The sequence below is a fragment of the Stegostoma tigrinum genome, chromosome 12 (assembly GCF_030684315.1).
Source record: "Stegostoma tigrinum isolate sSteTig4 chromosome 12, sSteTig4.hap1, whole genome shotgun sequence".
Lineage (NCBI taxonomy): Eukaryota > Metazoa > Chordata > Chondrichthyes > Orectolobiformes > Stegostomatidae > Stegostoma > Stegostoma tigrinum.
Genome location: NC_081365.1, coordinates 53,534,873 through 53,560,106, shown reverse-complemented (window position 1 = coordinate 53,560,106; position 25,234 = coordinate 53,534,873). Strand labels below are relative to the sequence as shown.

The window sequence follows — 25,234 nt, the reverse complement described above, 5'->3', positions numbered from 1 at the left end:
TCTCAAAACTTTCACAAAGTGCCAACTATTCCTCTGTGAGAGGTATATCATTCAAACATTGGGGTTTAATGCCTGTCTGGGGTGTACAACTGAATAAATTGCTCTCTAATTTACTTGCAACACACTCACTGACCCCATTTCTCCTCTTTTACAGCACAAGGTCATATAACATGAGGCAAAGAAATGGTGGCAGGTAGCGTGATCTGCATTTCCTGAGCCCTTTGGAGGAGTCAGTGCAGCAAACTATAGGATTCATAGTGATTGAGGCTATTTGCAACTGGGACACATGCATGTGCACGCACACTTACACTCAACATCATGTGACCTGAAACTTGCAATTGCCAGCCTGTGCAAAGGCTGGTTCTGTATATGGTGACTCCTGAGATATTTGTAGCCAGGCTGGGAGAAAGGTGGCAGCTTTTCGGAGGGCAAAGCCATAAATGAATTCTGTTGCAGCGGACTCAGATGAGGATTGTAAAGGCACACTAAAGAATGTTGATGGGCATGCACACAAAGATGCACACAGGCCTGTCAAAAAGCTCTTGTCAATGGAATATAGGAGTCTGGCTCTAACGTGGGACTGAGTGTTGTGTAGAGCTGGGATCCTATCCTATCCGCTGTGGAAATGGTGGTCAACTCCATAACAGCACCTGTGGACCCAACCTGATGCAACATCTATGGCAGCATAAGGTCTGCATTGGAAGCTCAGACTGAGGGCCTGAGATCTATGCATATTCTTTTGTAAGATCATCTTGACGACATGTCATGATGCAGCTTGTAATTGTCGATATGTTAGTCCCATACAACATATGCCACAGACAGTCAGGTTCTTTCTGAGATAGAGGTCTTGAAGTTTATTAACACACTAACTATTTACACAAATACAATATCACATTTTCACACAGTCTGGATTTTGTGCTTACTTTAAATTACAGACACATAGCTCAATAGTTCAACATTGTCTGCATTATCAGAGGTCTTGTTGGCTAAAGTTGTTATGGAGTGTTTTCTGTGTCATGTCCATTCTTTTGGTGTTTTGGCCAAGAAAAGTAGCAAGGTAGTGGAATATGTAGAAAATGCAGTGCTACTAATCATAGAACATAAAACAGTACAGCACAATTCAGGCCTCTCAATGTTGTGCTGAAATTTTACCTTAATCCTAAGGGCTACCTAACTTCCACCCCTACCTTATACTATCATCCATATGCCTATCTAATAGCCACTTAAATGCCCCGAATGAGGCTATCTCCACTACCCTCTCTGGCAATGCATTCGAAGTCCCTATCGCTCTCTGAGTAAAGAACCTACCTCTGATGTCTCCCCTATATCTACCTCCACTCACTTTAAAACTATGCCCCCTCATAATAGCTACCTCCACACCAGGAAAAAAGCCTCTGGCCGTCTACCCTATACCTCTGATCATTTTGTACACCTCTATCAAGTCGCCTCTCATCCTGCGTCATTCTAAAGACAGAAGCCCTAGTTCTCTCAAACTTTCCTCGTAAGACCTTCCCCCCATTCCAGGCAACATCCTGGCACACCTCCTCAGCACCTTTTCCAATGCTTCCACATCTTTCCTAAAATGGGGCTACCAGAACTTGACACGATACTCCAGATTTGGCCGCACCAGGCTTTATGACAACTGGAGCATAACTTCATGGTTCTTGAGCTCAATCCCTCTATTAATGAAAGCTAACACACCATAACCATGTATCTTCAATGTTTGGGGAAGAGGGGTCTGATTAGCCGTTCACATATAAATGGAGTGATGGGGTCCTGACTGCTTTTGTTCCTTCTTTATCCAAAAGCTTGGTGGCAGGGGTTTCACTCTCATGAAATGCAAGTAGAGTAAAAGGCTGAAGCCCACCAGATATATTGAGACACAGCCCAGGAGGAGTGTAGGCCTCCCACTGAGCAATTTGGGCAGTATAATTATTCCTGAATGTCAGGCATTTCCTCTGTGACAATGAAAGTGGCACAGAGGGGAATCGTGAGCCACATGTTGAGTGAGAAGCCCTTTGTCACCTAGCAACCAGTCTCTGATTTGTCATAGTGGTTGAAATGTAATGGGTGAACTGCCACCATGTGTGGGCTATGTCTCCAGGAAGATATTCATACCTGATGCAGCAATACTTATGCTAACTTCCCTAGCACAAGAACCAGATGTGAATAATGAGGTACTGAAAGATTCACAGACATTTATTTCAACTCCTGATGTACACGCATATTACATTCATAGGAACTTCAGTGTCAGGGCTATTAATTAGCTATTCAGTTACAGAGAGCAGTACATTTCCATCATATCAAGCTTCTTGTGGCACATTTTAAATGCAACTAAGAGTTTTATAATATCCTATGATCTGTTGATGATATCATGACGATGTCTCTTTGTGCCACTGGGAATCTCTCCTCGCTGACAAAGTCTTGTGTCCATTTCTCCTGCATCTCTCTGGATGTTACAACATCTTTGTTCTTGGGCAAGGTTCTCTAATTCATTACAGTTCTAAATGGAGTTTCTAAATTTGTCAAGTTCCCAGGGAGAGATGTCGAACTGGCTCCCTTACTTTATATACTCACCTCCGCAGTTGGTCACTTCAGGGTTAATTTAAGAAAAGGATTCTTCTGTTGTGGTATTTTCCTCCCAAGCCACATTAGATTATGTTTTTAAAGGAACTAATTTAAGCACACTTACATAAGTTAACAATAGAGTGAATTTATTTGTTAGAAAGCAAGAAAAAATAATAACAGAATACACATACAAACGTATTAGATTTGAGAGGTGAGGCCAAAAATATTTAACAATGCATAAAGATCAGTTTCTGGTTCTGTGAAGAGTAGATGATTGGACATTGTTTTCATTATGTTGAGTGATACTGGTAGATGATTTTGAGAGGCTTGGCCTTGCACGTCCACTGAAGGTGGTTTGACTTCTTTCCTTGCAACTGTAGTTTTCCCTGCTTTCTGGCTTCTAGTAAAAACAGAGAGACTTCCTTTCTTTTTACTTGAAGCACAGGAATGATTTCCTCAGCTGCGACTCTCACAGCTCATACCTTTGCCCATAAGTGCACCCATACAAGGGCTGAAAACGGACTTTTAACCCTTGTACCTGTATATTGTGTATCCTTGAAAGAGTGAAGTATGTCTCTTGCCCTGACTGTTCTCTGTCTTCCCAATGAGTTCACAGTCTAAATAAACTCACAGGAGGTTTCAGTGATACCAATATCAGCAATATTACAGAGTTAACCAATATCTTAGATGATAATAGTAGAGAGAAAAAAATACCAAAACTTGTGATTTTATTTGACATGTATATCATTGTTGTGTTTGGTGTTCAATAGTGCAATACTTTTAATAGCTCCCGTTTCCATGCTCATGTGTAATCCTATTTTGGTTTATCCTTTTACAGTTGACAGACCAGTGAGAGTTTATGCAGACGGAATATTTGATCTCTTTCACTCAGGTCATGCTCGGGCTCTCATGCAAGCCAAAAATCTTTTTCCAAATACCTACCTACTTGTTGGAGGTAAGAATGGAGGTGCAAGGCCAATTTAAGAAGCAAACTTTTACGGATGACTCAAAGACTAATTGAGAAATTATGATGATTACACACATCAAAAAATGTGATGGATACTTCTTTGTTGTATATTTGATACCATTTCCCCATAGACCATTAGTTCTGCCATTGCTGGGGTGAATCTGTTAGAAGAGAAATGTCGTCTGCTCTTACAGATTGTTCCCCATACTTTCAATGGAAGATTGTCCTCCTGGATGAAAACTGCTGCCCTGGTTCAGTTGAGAGCTAATATTGACTCAGTCTCTGATCTTATGTACCATTAGTTGTTGTGTCCTGATGATGTTCCAAATGTGAATAGCACATCAGTACAAAAGTGCTAAATAAAAGTGGCTGCTTTACCTATCGACTCCCATACATTTTATGTTGTTTTCTCGATTTTTCCATCACACACTCATGCTTGCCAAGCGTCACTCAATTTTTGGTGTAAAAATATAACCACTTTTGATGATATCACTCTAAAATATAAGCACTGCTTCAAATCTTTAAATGGATTTGCAATCTGTATCATTCTTGCTTTTCTCAAATGTCACCTCTATTATTTCTTCAGTGTTGACAGTTCTGCTCATATCCTCCTACAGCTCCTTTGCTCAGTAATCAAAATGTTCTTGCAACAAGCAATTTTTTTCTTTGATGCAAGTATTAAAGAACACATTAGTGTTAATGACAAGATAAAGTACTGTCAGGTATATTAATAGTTTGATCACAAGAGAAAGTTATAAATTTTCATTGCAAGTGATGGTTAAATAACGGCACACACAATCAATCTTGTATCCAACATATTCGACATGAAAGCAAAGTAAGAGTCATGGAGAAGGAGAGATGCAGATTATTTGTGATTTAACTTATCTTTAAGATATGTACTGACAAACGGTATGACTTAGAGTATCATTAAAACCAGAGTTGCTCAGTGAATAGTGTAAACATTTGCTGTGTTAGTTACCCTCTTCCTTGATGCCAATGACCACATTGTGTTCCATTTATACATTACTTTCACCTATTCTCTACTGCTGCTTTCTAAACAACTGCTAGACATTGCCAGTGACTTGATTTTTTGCATTCCCTTCCCATATGCAAATGACAGACGTTTGCTTGACTTGCTTGCTATTCTCCTATAATCCTACATCTGAAAAGGGTGACTGTCTGTGTGGAGTTTGCACATTCTCCCGATGTCTGAGTGGGTTTCTTCCGGGTGCACCTGTTTCATAAACACTCCAAAGATGTGCAGACTAGGTGGATTGGCCATGCTAAATTGCCCGTAGTGTTCAGGGATGTGTGGATCAGGTGTGTTATGGGGGGGTGATGGGTCTGGGTGGGATGTTCTGTGGATCAGTCTGGACTTGTTGGGCTGAAGGGCCTGTTTCCACACTGTAGGGATTCTATAATCTCTGAAAATAATATATATAAAGTAATTACAAATTGTGCAGTAGCACATCGCTCTTATTTTTAAAATGGAGTGCCCTGAACTATATTGTAAAATATTCCACAAATCCAAATATTTTTATAAGATCATTTTTCTTAAAGTTGAAAGTACAGATAAAAAGGTGAAATGGTGACAGCTATTCACAAAGGTTTGGTGACAGGGCCAGTACTGATGACTATAGGAAATGCTTGTGTAATGGATTTCTAATAAGGATTGTTTGTGCATTTGGTCTCAGTGTGCAGTGATGACCTAACACACCAATACAAAGGTTTTACTGTCATGAATGAGATTGAGCGGTATGATGCCCTAAGACATTGTCGCTATGTTGATGAGGTTATTAGGGATGCACCGTGGACACTATCTCCGGAATTTCTTGAAAAACATAAGGTATGTTTTTTAAACTCTCCTTTCCCCTCCTACCAAGTGGCTATCATTTTGTGAAAATATTTGCATTTATTAACTGTTATAGCTGCTTACTAATTTAATAATTTGAGAAAATTAGTTGTACATAGTTTTTACAGAGAGGGAACTTTCTTGCTCAACTGACAGAATTTCAAAGCTCAGTTAGACTCTCAGTAATATGTGAAAGCACCCTCTACTGACAGATCATTGAAATGCAGTATAGGATCCAAAGTGAATTTGTTCATAATTCCTGTACACTATCTGCATTCACAATTTTACAATTAATTTGTATGAGAATATTTATGCTGAATGTTCACTATATTAGCATTTAATGGGAAAAAGCACTTCAAACGAAGATCAAATCTTCAATATAATTGAAAAGCCCAATGTGTTTGTTGTATTTTGGTTACTAATTTACACAAGCACTAACAGACAAATAAAATGAAACTTACTGCTGCAAATTTATATGAACCACGACAAGTAATGAAGGCAAAAATCGGCACTTCCTTCACTGTGCTGTTTTCAACTTCTACCGAATTCCCTATATTTGCATTCCATTGCAACTTCACTTTTTTTATTAACAGTATTGGTAATCACCATGAGCGGTAAAACTGGCTATCCACAGTCACAAATAATCAAAAACTTCTTCTTGGACTCACAGTGAATAACACCATAAGAAACCATGGTATATGATTATAATTCTTGCATATTGCATGCATTCTTATCCACATTAAGTTGGTTTCATGTGTCATGATTTTTGAGTAACAACGTAAAGATGGTAGCTGAATATTTTGACATTTTCGTGGAGAAGAAATAATTCAACACCTCACAAATTTCTGGCGATTTTTAAAACTGGAAGCTGAGGTCTTTCCACCACTAGGTGACACTGTAGTGCGACGGTTGTGGATCCACTCTTCTGTTTCGCCCTGGGCAAAGTTGTAAAGTTTACTTGTCGCTTGTTTCTCCAAATAAACACTTGATTCCCTGTATTGACAAACATTTTTAATTTTAGTCACTCTCCCATCAGGTATAATTTAAAACTAATAACGTTCCTCCTGTGTCATTTGAGTGCAAATTCCTTGTGTTGTGGTCTGAATAGGAAGTAATTTGTCACCTGAAGTGGGAAGCTCCAATCCTGTTTACAGAATTATGTCTTTAAATTATTGCAGTATCGGCCACTCCGCTCCTTTACTGTTAATTTATTTCATTGACTCCAGGATTCATGTGAGCCTGCAAAGGTCTGATTTTGTTAAATAATTGCTTTGGTAAAATGCCACTTTTAAAATATTTATTAATTATCTATTTCATTTGAAGTAATCACGTTCCATTCATCCATCCAACGCCTGTTTATTTACACAAGAACATAAGAAACAGGAGGTGCAGGTTGATATGTCCTTCAAGCCAGAACTGCCTTTGATCCTCTGAACCTTGTCTCCTCATCATCTCTACTCCACATTCTGCTATTGATGGCAAAGCCTTCAGTCATCTCTACATCACTCTAAAACTGACTACGTAAACCTCTTTACAACTCTCCCTTGAACATGCTTTTCATCTTTCTTTGCTGTTTGCAAGGTAATTTTCCTTCATGAAACAACTTGGCACACATGAAGTTTAAAACATTATGTAAAAGCAAATTGTTACATTTCTTAGGAGTTGTATAATTAAGAATATGTCAGAATCTACATTGAACTTGCTGTAATGAGCTATCCCACTGAAATTTTACATAGAAATATCAATAAGTCATTCAACTCTTCCAGTCTATTTTGGCATGGCTGATCTGTACTCCAACTTTATTTATATATCTTTGTTCTATAATCACATATGCCCTTTCTTTCAAAACTCCATCAATCTCTGTCTTCTCACTGATAACGTGACAGATACTGACCTGGTGCACAATTCAATTTAGTTTTATTCTAGACTTGCAGCGCCATTAATGTAGCCAGTAGTCCAGGATGATTTGATTTCCAATATTATTTCTCTCTTTCTGTAGTAACAGCTGACACCAGTTCTGAGTCAATTCATTGTCTTAGCATTGTAAAAATAAAATCTTCAGTTACAAATGCAGGTAATTTTCACCTTGGGCAGTAGTCTAGCTGAATGGATTGCCTGTTGGTGGTCATACACATCTAATTTTCACCCAGCTGGTTTTGAGAAGTTGAAAATCAGGACAATTCTCGTAATGAAAGGCAATCACTCTATCAGATTACTGCCAAGCTCATTAAATGAAAACTGTACGCAAAGAACCTCTGCGGCACAGGATGCTTCATTTTGACATGCTTTGTATTCACTTCTCTGATAAGGCTAAGACAACATAAAATAAAATCTAGCTTTGTCACATTTAAATCTTCACTTGAGTAACTGATTGGTTGAAAATTCTTCATGTTGTAAATTATTTATAATGACACTTTTTCTTAGATTGATTTTGTGGCACACGATGATATTCCTTATTCCTCTGCTGGATCAGATGATGTCTATAAACACATTAAGGAAGCTGGTATGTTCTTGTTGATCTAACCCTCATATGTTTGCTGTAATTGTTAATGAATAAAAAGTTCACAAACACATTTACTTAAAACATATGGTTGGAGTTCCAATTCTTTCAATATTTGCCTTCATCTGGCTGTTCATTGCATACAGAACAAAAACCACCTACTTTTCTGAGAACCTTTAATGTAGAAAAATATGCCAACATATTTTAAAGAACCACAAGAGAAAAGTCAAAATAGAATTTACAAGGACAACCAAAGATTTTATCAGAGAGATGAGTTCCGAAAAGCATCTGAGAAGAGTGACAGTGATAGAGACATTTAGGGCAAAATTCTACTGGGAGCATGATTTTCAGTATTAGTTTGAAGGTACACAAAAGAAACTAGTGTCAGGTGAATAGAAAGTTTAGTTCATTTAGAGGGCTGGTGGGGACCTACACAAATAGGGAAGATGTGAGACCACAAAGGACATTAATCATGAGGATAAAAATCTAAAGCGTAAGGCGTTGGAGGATTAGAGCTGATCCAAATCAGTGAAAATAGACTTGAGGGATAAGAAGGAATTGATACACAATAAGGTATATATAAGCAGAAATTTGGGTGAGCTGAGCTATACAAAGGTTAAAGATCAGGAGTTTAGCCAGGAGAATACTGGAGTGCTCAAGGCCAAAGACAAAACAGGCATTATGCAGCAGCACTATGCATTCACCCCCTATAGCCTCTTCTGCTTTAATAAGATCATGGCCTCAAACCCACATTCCCACCTATCACTGATAACCTTTGACTCCCTTGTTCATCAATAATCTATCTATCATTACCTTGAAAGGTTTCAATGATCTTGTCTTCATTGTCCAGGAAAAAGTTCCAAAGACTTGAGATCCTCAGAGGAAAAAAAATCTCCATCTCAAATGGGTGAACTGTGTGCCCTAGATCTAGCCTCTCCGCAAGGAGAAACGTCCTTTCAGCATCTGCTCTGTCAGTTCCTCTCAGGATCTTAATCTTCAAGAAAATAACCACTCATTCACTCAAACTCTGATGGACACAATGACTATCCTCATAAGATAATCACCCACTCCCCATCTTAGTAACGGGTGAGTGAACATTTTCTGGACAGTTTCTAATGCATTTGCAACCTTTCTTAAATAAGGAGACCAATACTGTATAAAGTACTCCACATGTGGTCCCACCAATGTTTTGTACAACTGTAACAAAACTTTGCAACTTTTACATTCTACTTCCATTGTAACAAACAATAATATTCTATTTATCTTCCTAATCACTTGTTGTACCTACATACTAATTTTGTGTGATTCATGTACCAGGACACACAAATCCTTCTGTAGCTTAAGCTTCTGCAATCTCTCTCAATTTCAAAAAAATGCAATTTTTCTATCCTTCCCATCAAAGGTGGCCAAGTTCCCATTTGCCCACATTGTACTAGGTCTGCCAAATTTTATCACTCACTTTACCTACCCATATTCTTTGCAGACTCCTCAAACTCTTTTCACAACATACTTTCCTCCTTATCTTTGTAACAGAAGTAAAATTGACAACCAAATATTCAGTCCTTTCACCCAAGTCATTAGGTAGATGGGAAATAACTAAGGCCCCAAAAATGATCCCTGTAGTACACCTTTCCTGACATCCTGCCAACCTGAAAATAGCCCAGTTATTTACACCTTATGCTTCTATTCATGTTATTGTTAACCTCTGCACCATGGGCCCTTATTTTGCACTGCAACCTTTGCTATTGCTCTATGTCAAATGTCTTCTGAAAATAATACATCCACTACTTCCCCTTTATTTGCTGTTTCTTGTTACTTTTTGTGTGAACAAGGCAGTAGATGGGCTGAGGTAGGAGCAGATAGAGACAATATTGTGAAGGTTCATCCAGTTGTTTATTGTGATAGAGAGGTTACAGGGTTGGTAGCTCAGCTCATCATCAGTCGGGACTGTGAAGTGTGAGACATCGAGTTCAGCCTGACGTTTAGGTTAAAAACAACACGAAGTCAGTGAAGAGAAAAAGCTTGCAATAGTTGTGATAAAGCAAAATTATTTCAATCTTCCTACTGGAGAGAGATGAAAACTGGATGTTTGACAATATGGCATCAGTAGAGATCTTAAGAAAAGTGGTGGAGAGATGACCAGTCTGTGTCTGTTGTCTTCAAGCTGTAGTTTGGAGATCAAAAAGGGGCAAGTTTGAAAGAAGAATCCTTAATGAGAGTTTGAAGGTCTAGAGTTTAGAAGAGAAGCCTGTTTGCTCAGAAGGGTATGTGTGCAGCTCAGTCAAAACAGTTTCTCAGAGCTCATTAGTGCAGAGAGATTTTGAAGGGGGATGGTAAATCACACTGAGGACTACACAGAGGGGAAGGAGTAAAAGGAGAGTCCTTGAATCACAGTCATAGTAATAGAGAATGCTGTTTCTGATTTTCATTGTGGCTGGGATGATACTATATAACTGTCCATTTTTACAACGATGCACTTTTTGAGTTACATTGCTTCCCTAAATATTCCTGGGTACAACTTTTTTCCATAAAACTGGCCAAATGGTTTAAAACTTTGACTGATCTGAGTATCTGTCAGTGCAGCTTCGTTTTCAGCCAGCAGCTGGCACTCTATAAAAAGCCAAAGTTCTTGAGTGTTTTTCTTGGGTGAGGAAACCCACCCTAAGGCAACATAGACAGATTTTACATTTGAGGATAAAAGCTTCCAAGTTCAACTTCTTATACCACCAGAACTGAAACTGCTTTGACAGTCCCAAAATTGTGAAGTAAAATGTTCACACACTTCATTGGCACAACGTTATCACCCAGTTCCCAGAGAAAAAGAATAGCTATTTCAAAGAAGATTTATATCTTTTCTGAGAACATCCTAATGTTCCTTATAGTCAATCAGTTACTTTTTATGTATAATCACTATTGTAATTGAGCATTTTACATATTACAGCTAATACAGAATGATTTTAAATAGTCTGTTTAAGTGACTTAGTGCATTTTTTTTTACTTTTAGGCATGTTTGTCCCAACTCAAAGAACAGAGGGCATCTCTACATCTGACCTGATTACCAGAATTGTACGAGATTATGATGTTTATGCCCGACGTAATCTTCAAAGAGGTTACACAGCAAAAGAGCTTAACGTTAGTTTCATAAATGTGAGTCTCCTGTTATGGTCTGGACTTTCATTGTTACTGTACAGTGTCCAAACTAAATGCTAGCTGTGCTTAGTTCAGACTTGAAAAGATTGCTTACAATGCACATTTCTCTGCAGCAAAGATTTTGGTCTGCTGGGAAAGAAAGCCTCTCTTAACAATAACAAAAGCTGCCCTACTGACGTAGACTCGGCATGACTTTCATGCCAGTTGTATGAAAAGAATAAATTAAGCCTGGTGTTGTTGAATTGTACTATTTATTTAATTCATGTTGATTAGCAGACTGTATTTTTATTCCAATAGCTTGTTGTTTTAGTTTGATTTCTCCCTTTTTTTTGGCAGTATTGCTAACGCATTTCCTATTCTCAGTGGAGTCTGAGTCACTGATTTCTTTATGTGGTTAACCATCAATACAATTCCAAGGACTGACCAGTTTTTATTTTTCTTCCTCTAAACCCTGAGTTGCTTTTTTCCCAGACGCCCTTCCAACTAAGAAGAAGCGAACATGGTTGCAACACACAGACACATTCAAATTCTCAGCAGCTGTGATTTACCACTGTGGTATTCAGAGGCAAAATGCTCACACTGCCAGCAGTTTATTCTGAAGCTTTACCTCCACTGTAGCCACTTTCGTAGAACTTTCTGTTGCTCACATTCTCTGTTATTGCAGCAAATTTCTAACTTCATAATTAATTTTCTTGTTCACTCATTGTGTATTGTGGGCTTCATGGGTAATGACACCATACTCCCAGATAGTCATAGGGCTGCTGTCTCATTAGTGAGAGGTCACTGGTGGTGATTTAACCTGAGGGTCACCACAGCTCAAGTAAGGGGAAATGTTGAGATGGAGAGTCTTTCGTAGTAACCTCAGCCATTGCCAGAATTGAACCCACCCTGTTGGCATCCCTCTGCATCACAAACCAGCTGTTAAGCCAACTGAGCTAATGGACCACCCAAGCATGCCCATGGTCAGTAGTCCAAACTGATCTGATGGTATTTTACAAGAAAGAGATGTTTTCCTCACTGACTCTTAAGTAACCAATCTGGTCAAGTGGCAGATTCAATCACCTCGACAAGCAAGGAAGCAAAAAAAAGTCACTGTTTATGTTTCCTTTTCGTTATCTGCACGTTGACTTGAATCAAATATTTTCAGACATGCTAATGGTTTCTGAGAAATACAAAAGTTACATGTCAGTAAGTTGCTAGATATAATTTCCTGAAATAAACCTTCCTGTAATAAACAGGCCCAAAGTTGTCACAGTTCATTATGTTCAAGATTAGTTAACAAAGTATTTATGAGGTAAGAATATCATTCCTAATGTGAAAACATCAACTTGTTTCGTTGAATTATGCAGAATTGAGACAGCAGTGTTGGATTAGTAATGAACTTTACTTGACTTAAAGAACAACATTAAGATATACATATTTAAAATTCTATTGCTGTGTCCTCCTATGTTGTAAACTCTGGACCTTAAACCTGTTTGTGATGATATAATGTCAAGCGAATGAAAAAGTGATGAAAAAATGTCTAAAATATAGGCATCTGCTAAATGAATTCCTCTAATCCTATATATGCCTCAGGATCCCACAGAGTTAGAGAGAGTTACAAATATGATAGTGAGTTGAGTTTGTCTTGTACATACAGAATCCACTGCTGATTGAGATCATTGTAGACTTGCCTTGGAAAAGATCTCCACTTAAATATTAATGAGATGTATCTAAGGATTTAAAGTCCCAAATACCATCTTGTGTGACTCTGACTTGAAGGAAATTATTCTTTGTCACCCCTCTCAATCTATTTGCAGACTTTAACAAAGTTGTCCACACCATCTTCATTTTTAAGATAGGGCATCCATGTGGTGCTGTTGGCTATTAACAGAAAAGTTGTACTCCAGCACAAGCCACGACCTCACCGGCCCAATTAATTTCCCCACTCAATCATTACCATCAAGCCAGGTGATCAACCATTGGTTAATGGAGAATGCAGGAAGGCATACTAGGAGCAGCACCAGGCATACCTGAAGATGAGGTGTCAAACTGCTTAAGCCATCAAACAGGGCTACTTGCCAAACGTCGAGAGCAGCAAGTGATAGACAGAGCTAAGCGATCCCACAACCAATGGATCAGATCTAAGCTCTGCAGTCCTGTAACATGCAGTTGTGAGTGGCGGTGGACAATTAAACAACTCACTGGAGGAGGAGTGGGTTTCACAAATATTCCCATCCTCAATGATGGAAGAGCCCAATACGTCAGTGCAAAAGATAACGCTAAAGCATTCGCCAGTCTTCAGCCAAAGGTTGAGTAGATAATCCATTTCAGCCTCCTCCAGTAGCCACCAGCATTACAGATTCTAGTCTTCAGCCAATTCAAGTCACTCCACATGATATAAAGAAATGGTTGGAAACACTGGATACTGCAAAGGCTACAGGACCTGACAACATTCCAGCAATAGTACTGAAGACTTGTGCTCCAGAACTTGCTGCTCCATGAACCAAGATCTTCCAGTACAGTTACAACACTGGAATCCAGTTGACAATGTGGAAAATTGCCCAGGTATGTCCTGAACATAGAAACAGAACAAATCCAACCTGGCCAATTACAACTCCATCAGTCTACTCCTGATCATCAGTAAAATGATTGAAAGTACTATCAACAGTGCCATCGAGCAGCTCCTGCTCAGAAATAACATACTCAGTGATGCCCAGTTTGGGTTCCACCAGGGCCACCCAACTCCTGACTTCATTACAGCCTTAGTTTAAACATGGACAAAACAGCTGAATTCTAGAGGGGAGGTGAGAGTGACAGCCCTTGATATCAAGGCTGTATTCGACCAAGTGTGGCATCAAGGAGCCCCAGCAAAACTGGAATCAATAGGTATCAGGGAGCAAACCCTCTGCCAGTTGGAGCCATACCTTGCAGATAGGAAGTTGGGTCATGATTGTTGGAGGTCAGCCACCTCCCAGACATGTCAGCAGGAGTTCCTCAGGGTAGTATTCTAGGCCCAACCATCTTCAGCTGCTTCATCAATGACCTTGCCTCCATCATAAGACATCAGTAGGGATGTTCACTGATTAATTGCACAATATTCAGCACTATTCATGATTCTTCAAATACTGAAGCAGTCCATGTTCAAACGCAATAAGGTCTCGGCAATATCCAGGTCTACAAGTGGCAAGTAACAATCGCGCCATACAAATTCCAGGCTATGACCATCACCCTTTCACATTCATTGGTGTTACTGTCACTGAATCTCAACTATCAACATTTACCAGAAGTGCAAATGGAATTGCCCCAGAACATGTGGCTACAAGCGCAGGTCAGAATATAAGAATACTGCAGTGAGTACCTCACCTCCTGACTCCCCATAGCCGGTCCACCACCTACAAGGAATGCGATGGAATACACCTCGCTTACCTGGATGAGTACAGCTCCAAGAACAATTAAGAAACTTGATACCATTCGAGACAAAGCAGCCCGCTTGATTGGCACCACATCCACAAACACCCACTCCCTCCACTACTCAGTGGCAGCAGTGTGTACTAGATACAAGATGCACTGCAGAAATTCCCCAAGATTCTCAGAGAACACCTTCCATACCTAAAACAACTTCCATCTAGAAGGATAAGGGCTGCAGACATATGGGAACATCACCACATTCAAGTTACCCTCCAAGACACTCACCATCTTGACTTAGAAATATATTGCCATTCCTTCAAAGTTGCTGGGTCAAAATCCTGGAATTCCCTCCCGAATGGCAATGTGGGTCAACCCACAGCACGTGGATTGCAGCTCAAGAAGGTAGCTCACTACCACCTTTTCAAGGGCGACTAGGCACTTGAAATAAATGCTGGTCAGCCAGCTATGCCCGCATCCCACAATGAATGAAAGAAAAGTTGCCAAGACCCAGAACTCTGGAATTCCTTTTCTAAAGTTCTCTGCCCCTCTATTTTCTTGTATGTTTTTAAGATACTCCTTCAAACCTGTTTCTTGGGTTAAGCTTTCTTGTTGCCTAGCAGGATAGTTGTTTATGTGGCTCAATGTCTACTTTTGTTGTGTGATGTTTTTATGAAGGGCCTTGAGATATTTTACTTTGGTAAAGGTATCAAGTTTTTACATTTGCACATCCGGTTTTGATCTCTCAAAAATGATCTGCTTTGCGAAGTTTTACATATCGGTAACTCTTCTGAGATAAATTGTAGTTGGTTTGAAAGACAGAAATACAGTATTTTCAAATGGCGAAAACAAAAATGCAGCAAAATGATCTCAGGAGGATATCAGGTTCCCTCACACTCTCAGCACTCACATTTCCCTTTGGTGAGATCTGAGATCTAAAGTTACCATACTGCAAAGTGCACTTCTGTTTACTTCAGTTCTAATGCACCAATGAATCCGAAATAATTTGCAAGGTAGGACTAAACATCAGCACCTTGCTGAGCCTGCATGTTTCCCTTTAGAATTTCTTACTGCCATCTTCATAACTGGATGTCCTAATTGAATCTTACCAACTTGGCAAGAAATACAGCCTTTGATGATTTTCTCCAGGTCATATTTATACATGATGAAAATCTGGTACCCAATATTTGACACCTCCTTTTCATACATTAGGCCTACCTTTTGGGCTGTTATTATCTGTCAGTTTATGGACTGTTTCACTTTTTCTCAGAAATGTTAACCAACTTTTGCTGGTGTCCTATTTCGGTGATCTGATAGATGGCTCAGCTTCTTGCAGTGTGTTCTGCATTTCAAATGAGCAAAAAAAAAGTTCTTCGAGGGGTGTAGACAGCTGAAAATTGACATGACACTGCTTTCTTATTCCACCTTGTGACTAGCTTATTCCAACATTGGAAAAGGCCAGAAATACATTCTCTACCTTTTTGATAAGGAGCTATTTATGGGACTATGAAGGGAGGCAGGCAGAGAACTTGAGAATGGACGAAGATAGTTTTGAAATGGAATAAATTAGATTGCAATGTACTTCATTTTCAGAGATTTTGCTTTCAGTCACTGACCTGAACGTTTCATTCTTTTTCAGGAAAAGAAGTATCGCTTCCAAAATCATGTTGACAAAATGAAAGAAAAAGTAAAGAACGTAGAAGAAAAATCAAAAGAATTTGTTTATAAAGTGGAGGAAAAAAGCCATGATCTTATACAAAAATGGGAAGAGAAATCACGAGAATTTATAGGAAACTTTTTAGAGTTGTTTGGTCCGGATGGAACTTGGGTATGTATCTCAAATGAATTTCCAAGAATTTAGTGGAAAGTTTCTACTAGTGTGTCAATTGCCAGTTATTAATATGGTATTAGAAAAGTTCATTATAGCTACAGTTCTTGGACGGAATTGAATTCTTTGTGGTTCCTGTTAATCAACACTGGTTTCTCGAGACATTCTTAAGTTAACACAAACAGCTGCCAAGAAAACAATATATCAGTAAACACGTGTGACAGCTAATCATCATACTACACACATTCTAGGATAGAGGGGTTGCACTCTCTACAGGTTTTTGAACAATATTAGATTTTAGACTTTGTCAGAATTGTGGAAATTCTCTCGGTTAATCTGCTGGTGACAGGAGCTGTGGAGTGCCATGTTTCTGAAGCACATGGTCAAGATAAAAGTCTTTCTGGTCAGTTGTCACTAAATGTTGTGTGGTAATACCTCTAGTAGAGTTCTTGTTTATCTATCAATGCTAAACAGTTGACATTGCTTCGCCTCATTGCTAAATTTCTTTCAGCTCTGGTTTTGAAATAAGTTCTGAATAATTCCCATACAAGGCCTGCTATCATATCACAGGCTTGCTGTGAAGCAAAGGAGTGAAAATTATTTTAAATAAATACTTTCTATCAAAAACAAAACTTGCAGTCCCGTATTTCACAGGACAGAAATCAGAGCATCTCGGAGAGTGTCATACAGTGAAACATAGCAATACTTATTAAGGATGTAATAACTGAGCATTTGGAAAGCAGTGACAGAGTCAGTCCTAGTCAGCATGGATTCACTAAAGGGAAATCATGCTTGACGAATCTTCTGGAATTTTTCGAGGATGTGATCAGTAGAGTAGACAAAGGTGAAGCAGTAGATGTTGTGTATCTGGACTTTCAGAAGGCTTTTGACAAGGTCCCACACAAGAGATTAGGAAGCAAAATTAAAGCTCATGGTATCAGAGGTAATAGACATGGATAGAGAACTGGTTAGCAGGCAGGAAGCGGAGAGTTGGAATAAACAAGTCCTTTTCAGAGCGGCAGGCAGTGACAAGTTGGGTGCCACAGGGTTCAGTGCTGGGGCCTCAGCTGTTCACAATATATAATAATGAATTGTATAAAAGAGTTAAATACAATATCTTCAAATTTGTGGATGATACTGAGCTGGGTGGCAGTGTGTGCTGTGAGGCGGATGCTGAGAAGCTGCAGGGTGACTTGGACAGACTGGTTGAGTGAACAAATACTCATCAAATGCAATATAATGTGGATAGATGTGAGGTTGTCCACTTTGGTTGCTAAAACAGAAAGGCAGATTACTATCTGAATCAGTTTTGGAAAAGGTGGGGTGCAACAAGATCTGAATGTCATGGTGGAACGTTCGCTGAAGGTTGGGATGCAGGTGCAGCAGGTGGTAAGGAAAGCTAATGGCATGCTGGCCTTCATAGCGAGGGGATTTGAGTATCGGAGTAAGGATGCCTTGCTGCAGTTATACTGGATCTTGGTAAGGCCACACCTTGAGTGATGTGTGCAAATCTGGTTTGCTAGTCTGAGGAAGGACATTTTTTGCTATTGAGGGAGCCCAGTGAACCTTCACCAGACTGATTCAGGTGAGGAGAGAGATATGAGGAAACACTGGATCGACTGGGCCTGTGCTTGCTGGAATTTAGAAGAGTGAAGGAGAATCTCATAGAAACAGTCTAGATGCAGGAAGATGTTCCCAATGTTGGGAAAGTCCAGAACTAGGGTCATAGTCTAAGGTTAAGGGGTAAGCCATTCAGGACTGAGATAAGGAAGAATTTCTTCACTCAGAGAGTTGTGAACCTGTGGAATTGTTTCCCACAGAAAGGTATTGGGGCCAGTTCATTAGATATATTCAAGAAGGAGCTGGACATGGCCCTTGCAGCTAAAGGGATCAAGGGGGAGAAAGCAGGAATGGGATACTGACACTGCATAATCAGCCATGATCATATTGAACGGTGGTGCAAATTCAAAGGGCCGAATGGCCTACTCCAGCAGCGTTTTTCTATGTTTCTATGTTAGCTGCACTGATTGTTAAAGAATTGTTTTCTACCTCCAACTCGAAAGCAGAAAATGCAGAAAACTATGTGTTTGTCATTCTACCTTGGGACAGATGGAGCTGGTGATTTGGACCACAGTGAGAGTAAGGAATCTCGATCAAATATTCAACCAAAATCGCAGAGTCTTCGAGAGACCAGAGACATTCTGTATTCGATGTCTAATTGATAGTGAAATAATGGCCATGCACGAACGTGGCATTTCAACTATTATGGCTGTTTTTGACATTCTATGTTTAGCTAGGGGAGAATTAGTCAGGGTTTGTTCCCTGATCACAATCTAGCTTTGCCTGGTCTAAATGTGTATGCTAATGGTATGTAACCATGGTGCATCAGGACAAGGTGAGAGTTGGCTGAGATGTTGGTAAATAACCCACTGGAAGTGTCTATCTAAAACTGTGGCATGAAATAATGATGATCTTCCACCTGAGAAACTGGTCAATGGCTTCAGGAAGCAGCGAAGGGAGACAAATTAGCACATGACAACTTAAGATAAAAATGTATCTTCAAATGACAAATACAAATGCACCATTTATAACCTGTTATCGAGTGTACCTATCCAAATAGATGCTGATGAAATTTGATTTGAAAAATTGCCATGAGCAGGGGGCTGACCCATGTGTGCTACAGCATGATGTATGGCTGAAACAGCCTGAAGTCCAGCAAGCCCTATCCTGATATTGGTTAAGAAATGTCGTGAACTGTTCCTACTTTCAGGTTGGCAAGGTAAAATTCACATCAGGCAGTAGTAAATTGCCTATTAAGAGGGATTGTTGATTGTTAATTACCTTTTTAGCTGGAGCATGGTGGCTCAGCGGTTGGCACTGCTGCTTCACAGTGCCAGGTACCTAGGTTCGATTCTAACCTCAGGCCAATGTGGAGTTTGCACATTCTCCCCGTATGCATGAGTTTCCTCCTGATGTTTTGTTTCCTCCCACAGTCCAGAGATATGCAGGTCAGGTGGATTGGCCATGCTAAATTGCCCATAGTGTCCAGGGATATGTTGGCTAGGTGGATTAGCCATAGGAAATGTAGAGTAACAGGGAAGGGGTCAGGGTGTGGGTCTGGGTGGAATGCTGTGTGGAAGGTTGGCGTGGGCCTATATGGACCAAACAGCATGCTTCCACACTGTGGGGATTCTATATCACCTCATTAATATGCAGCCTTCCATCATGCCCCCACCACGAGCAAACTGGATGGCAACATAAAAATCAGAGGATACCTGGTGACTTCAGCTCACTGTTTGGTCCAAAGGACCTCCTTGTGTGACAGCAGGCACAAGGTTTTCAGGATATGGGAATAGGCTACACACACTCCACATCCATCGGCATTGCCATCTGACTTGTGCCAGTGAAGAACATTGATGGCATATCTCTGATTCACTACACATTTCAGCAGTTCAGTGCTATGTCTCAGGTCTTACTGTTTTGTGCTTTGCTCCTCAGCCAGAGTGTTGCTGTTTGCCTTTTCATATAGTGCAGACACAAAGCCAATTATCAGCAGTTCTCAATATAGTCGTGGAGGTCAGAGGTCCAAGAGCAATAAGGGTAACAGTGATGTCTGTCCAGGAACTTGAACACAGTCAGTCAGCCACTTGAGGCAGTCAAAGTCAAGATTCTCTGCTTGTGCGGAGTGAGGAGCTGAAGGTCAGTAGCCCACCACCCATCTTTACTCTTTATGCCCTATTGTGGGTTTTCCTCCTGAGAGGAGCAAAAAGCAGATATTAAAGAAGATGAAAGTGGGTTGCAAGAGAGGAGGTAGTCCAAACGGCATACAGGATTTGTGATGCTGAGGGTTGGAAGGTGACAGCAAATGAGAGATGTTGCAGCCAATAGTGTGGTAGAGCATGATCCTTTGTGGGAGGTGGGTCCTGCAGCAGAGATATTCTGTGTGTGAGGTATTGGAGAGAAGATGTCACATATAGTTGCAAAGAGAAGGTTTCAGCTCTTTTTCCTGTACTGCTGGACAATTGTCCAGACTGTAGAGACTGTATTGATGCAGTGGCAATCTCGGTCAAAGCTGATCCAATCTGGTGTTGTAATCACCTCTGCTGGTCTTGAGAGAAGAGAGCATCCACCTCTGCAACATTCCATCCAGCAGTACCTTCAGGCCCCTGGCTGCAAAGTTGGTACCAATTCTGACTTCTCTTCCAGGTCCAGGGCAAATATCAGGAACCAGACAGAGTAGCTGCCTAACAGACCTTAGCTGGATAAACAATACCCTTCAAAGGTGGCACAGGTTCCAGGGACAGCAGACTATTTCAAAATATCCGGGCAGTGGCAAATTATTCTGATTACAGTGAGTGATTTAATGGGGCTAGAATTGGGCCAGAGGGGTGAGGTAGGTAGTTAGTGAGTTGTGCTCAGTGAGAAAGCATGTTGGGAAACTTGACCCAACTGATGCTTGCTAGAAAAAAGTAAGATTCAACACCATGAAACAGCTGATTCATCCAGAACATTACAAAGGCAACCATTTAACAAAAGAACAGACATTGTTTATGAAAAAAAGGTTGGCCTAAGCTTTGAACCTGGTTTAGTTAGCTGCATTCTTTAGAGTTTGCAACCATACTTCTTGTTGTATGTTATTCTGAACTCTTGTTTCTCTTTTTTTTATTGTTGGACTTTTATTTTTCTAATTTTTTTTGTTTCTTTTACCCTAAGAATTTGTACTTAAGAATCTGTACCTAGTTGCCAACTTGTAAACTTTTCACTATATTCGTGTGAGTACATGACAATAAAGCTAATTCTGACTCTAACTGGTGTAGCAAGTTGGGCTCATCATCAAGGCATGTACTGTAGGGTTTTGGCGCTTCCCATGGTTCCTTCTCCAGGAGATTTGGTAGTGTCCGATGATTTCCACACATTTAGCTTGAGATCTCTGTTGGACCACTTCACTATTCACTAGATCAAAGTGAATTTTTCATTCATATTTTATGAAATCCAGGTAAACTTGGCATGCTTGCTCATGGAATGCTTGAAGGTTTACTCAATTTGTTTGTTTCCATGCCTTACAGAAACAAGTTTTCCAAGAGAGAGGTGGACGGATGCTGCAAGCTCTGTCTCCAAGACAAAGCCCGTCAAGTAGCCCAACAAGAGAACGGTCCCAGTCCCCAACATTCCAGTGGCCATTTACCAAAACTTCACCCCCATCTTCCCCGAAAGTTGCTTCTGCCTCCATCAGTAGCATCAGTGATGGAGAGGAGGATGAAAATTGAATGGTTGGGAACATGCAGCAAGTGAGCAGATGAATAGGATCAGCAATGATATAATCTCAGGCGAACCTTAGCCTTTTATCTTTCCTTTCTGTCATTCTCAGGCCCTTAACAGAGTCTGACTAATCCTATTACTATTATAGTGCACGCATTGCAAATATCAGCTTCTAAATTGTCCCCTACTACAAGAATCCGTGCTATATTTAATGTTAGCATCACAATGTTCATGGCTCCTGTGTTGACAGATAAGTCATAAGACAACCCTCAATGTAAAAACCAAATACATCTCAGATGCCAACTATAATAGGGATGTGTAGGTAAACTATTTGTGACTGATACAATGAGAATGATTATAAGCTTGCATCATCAAGTACCATAAACAAAACGAGCTGGAAAATACACAAAGCAATAGAGGCAAATTTTAAGACTTCCTCCTCCTTGAGTTGGATCATAATTATGTTTTATTAAACAGACTTTTTTAAAAAACAAATAACCTTTATCCATAATGTATAATAAACGTGATAAACATTGAATAGATAAAATCATGATAGCACAGCTGTTGTTGATTTTCAAATTATTGAGATGGGAGGAAAGTAACAATTCATAAATAGTGGACAATTTTCAAATGTAGAATTCAATTCAACATTGATTGAATATATCATTTTGACCTTTTGCAATGATTACCATTACAGGAATAAACAAACCAATTAAACCTGCTTTTAAATCCAGCAGTGGAAATATTGGCCCAGAACCTGGAGGGAAAATAACAGTAAATTTAATGTACACACTGTTATTAGTGTGTAAATAACTCAGCAATTAGTGGTAAGGAAAAGATACCTTGTGAGATGTGAATCACCGCAAATTGCTAAAAGATTTGCGCTGTTCTGCCATTAGTCACATGAAAATAGGCATCTGCTGTCAACCTCCCCATTAGTTTTCAAGAAATTTCTGCAAGTATGTTCTTAAAATGAAAGCAACATTGCCATACAAATTTAGGGCTGGTTCCTAATGACACAAAGGCCCTTTTTATGGTATTTATGTTCCTGAAATACCATTCCACTCGTCTCTGGCAGGGAAGGGAAGAAACTGAAACTCAGCGATCTCTTCCTGTCAATAATATCGTTCTTTGAAGATTTTTAGAATTAAAAATTAAAAATTCAAAATAATTTTTAAAATATTTAACCTCTCTTTAAATCCAAATTTTCCCTCTACTTGTTGTTCTTTTTAAGTTTGATTCTAATGCAATCTATTATCTTCTTTGTTCTGCTGTTTCTCTGTGCTTCAGTTTCATTATTTAATGAAATATATCTTTGATCCCTTTTGCTCACTAAGGTCCAAGATAACCCATTAATGTTGCCATGTAGCTATTTACTCGTATTTCTCATAATTTACTGAATACAATTTGGGGAGAGAGGAACAGAAAAAAAAACTAACAATGGGGTATGCTGGAGAATGCCATGCGAGAGCAAATTCTGTGTCTGAGATCAGAGAGAGCACATGATGAATTGTGTTCAGAAGAGCTGAATTTATAATGTGGGATGTGCAACACACTGAGCTGCGCAAAACACATCCAACATAGTAACTTTGGAATACATTGACAGGCAGAAATGCTCACTTGCACGAAATACTTTTTAAACATTTGTGACTTCACTTTACAAAAGAATCTTTTTGTCACTTTTCAAAAACATTATGCAAGAGTAACACTTGATGGTGTTTCATGTCCGCATAGTCATACAGCCTTGGATCAGTGGATCTGAATTGGCCATCAGTCGGCGGTGGCGGGGGGGAACCTAACTCCAGAATTAAATTGTCATTTTGGCAGAATGTAAAGTGGAAGCTATTTCTCAGTAAGAGAGAAGCATCAATACAAATGCTCTTCTGTCCTATCATTTCCACTTGCATTGCTTCACTTGTCAATTTTCTGTGCCTTGCATGCAGAAGTTGAACAAGAATATTCTTTAACTGAAGCAGAGCTAGAGATCAGGCAGGGATAATTGAAGCATTGTGCACACGTGTAATTCATCCACTACATTAAAATTTGATCAACACTTCTAATGATATTCTGTTTAACAGAGCACTAAAATAATTTAGTAGACGTGTTGGTTGAAGCATTGTAACTTTTCACAGTACGTCCAGAGGAGTTGGGAAATTTAAAACGGTTGGCTTCTAGCGATATCGTTTCATTGGGACAAGTTTACATTGGCAGTTTCTTTTCTATGCATGTCTATTAGAATTTACCACAGAAAATATTGCAGCAACTTCACACAGACGATAAGACACTTCAAATCCTACCTATAAAATGTTGAAAACCTAAATGTTTTTCAATTTCTAAATGGTCCCTAATTATAACAAATGCTGGATATTCCATCTTTGGCTAAGGAGGTCGCAGAGAAAATAAATGAAAAACGGTTTCACCCTATATAAAAACACCTTCAAATTAGCTTTGTATCGGAGACAATACCAAACACTATCTTGGTTTCATGAAAAAGCAAGTTTATACGTAAAACAGCAATGGGCATTGAGATGGGGGTTAAACTGTAAACAAAAATCTCATAAGTTTCATTATTCTCCAGTGACTGGGCATTGGAAATGTTCCACATGAGCTTTATAATTAGAACACCCTATGGCAAGACTGTTTATGTTACAACATCATACTGTAATGGAAACTAAAATTGAATCCAGGAGAACTTTGTGAATTGATGGCAAAAGCAGATTTTCTATTTGGTTTTCAGATCATAGTTAGAAAATTAATGAATGGAGGGTTGTCAATTAGAGGTTGTATCAGGTTCTTTTAACATCACACGTTGACCAAAAAGCTGTCCTGAATTCTGGTAACTTCTGAGGTGTTTTGTCTAAGTAATACCATGACATATTTTATTCAAAGCTTTTGTATAATATTCTGTCCATGTATTCAGTACTCTGAAATGTTGATTTACACTCTACTTTATTGCCATACAATTTATATGGAGAAGGTATGTTGTTCCTGAGGCCATTTTGTTGAACTTTTTTTAAAATGACAAAATCTGTCACATGTACTTTACTGTATTTTTAATTTATTAAGATGCACTAGCCAGAAATACAAACAGTAAAAGAACAATAAAGATCAAGTTTAAAGCAACTGATATTCAGCTTACTGCTGTGAGCCCAGTCATTTCCATTGCAGTCCATTTGTTCCAAGCTCCATCTCCACGAAGTTATTTCCACATGTATTTAATCAGAGATTCAAATCATTAAAATGTGATCAATGGGTTAAATGGAAAGAAACCTGTAAGGAAGACAGTCCAAAGAGTGCAAGCACTGCATCTACATCTAAGCCTTATGTTAGATTCATGAGGACACTGCTCAATTTGTAACATCCAGGGAGTTTCCTGTGGGCTAATGTTAGCACTGCAAAATGGTTTAAACAGGCTGGAAAAACACAAAAGATTGAATGTAATTTGTCTTTTAAAAATTTCCCAATGTAAATCAAGTTTCTGTGAAAATATATGCTGGCTTTAAAAGTATTTCATTTTATACGACATATCAAAACTATTTTCCATACAACTGATTACACACCCAATCAAAAATGTACAGATGGCAATCTTCCAACAATTGCTCCAGTTTGTGGTGGTTCAAGGAGTCTCTTTCTGAAGATCAACATACAACTTGCTTCTTTACTGCCTGCTGCACCTGCATGCTTGCTTTCATCCTCAATGTATTGGTCCTGCTCCCTTTTAAT

The 25,234-nt window shown here is 39.3% G+C and overlaps 1 protein-coding gene across 5 annotated transcripts in view; it reads left to right on the top strand.

Annotated features, from left to right (window-relative positions):
• Positions 1 to 24,804, top strand: part of LOC125457267 (choline-phosphate cytidylyltransferase B) — a 70,974-nt gene extending 46,170 nt beyond the window's left edge. For 2 of the 5 annotated variants that reach the window (XM_048541251.2, XM_059650335.1), the window contains 6 exons: positions 3,407 to 3,523; positions 5,230 to 5,381; positions 7,812 to 7,890; positions 10,892 to 11,034; positions 16,064 to 16,252; positions 21,319 to 24,802. In XM_048541251.2, coding sequence (XP_048397208.1) covers positions 3,407 to 3,523; positions 5,230 to 5,381; positions 7,812 to 7,890; positions 10,892 to 11,034; positions 16,064 to 16,252; positions 21,319 to 21,519 — 881 coding nt within the window. In that variant the 3' untranslated portion in view covers positions 21,520 to 24,802. Of the gene's footprint in view, positions 1 to 3,406; positions 3,524 to 5,229; positions 5,382 to 7,811; positions 7,891 to 10,891; positions 11,035 to 16,063; positions 16,253 to 21,318 lie in introns of all 5 variants that reach the window. The other 3 variants (XM_048541253.2, XM_048541254.2, XM_048541252.2) reach the window with 3 other exon arrangements.
• The last annotated feature ends 430 nt before the right edge of the window (positions 24,805 to 25,234 follow it).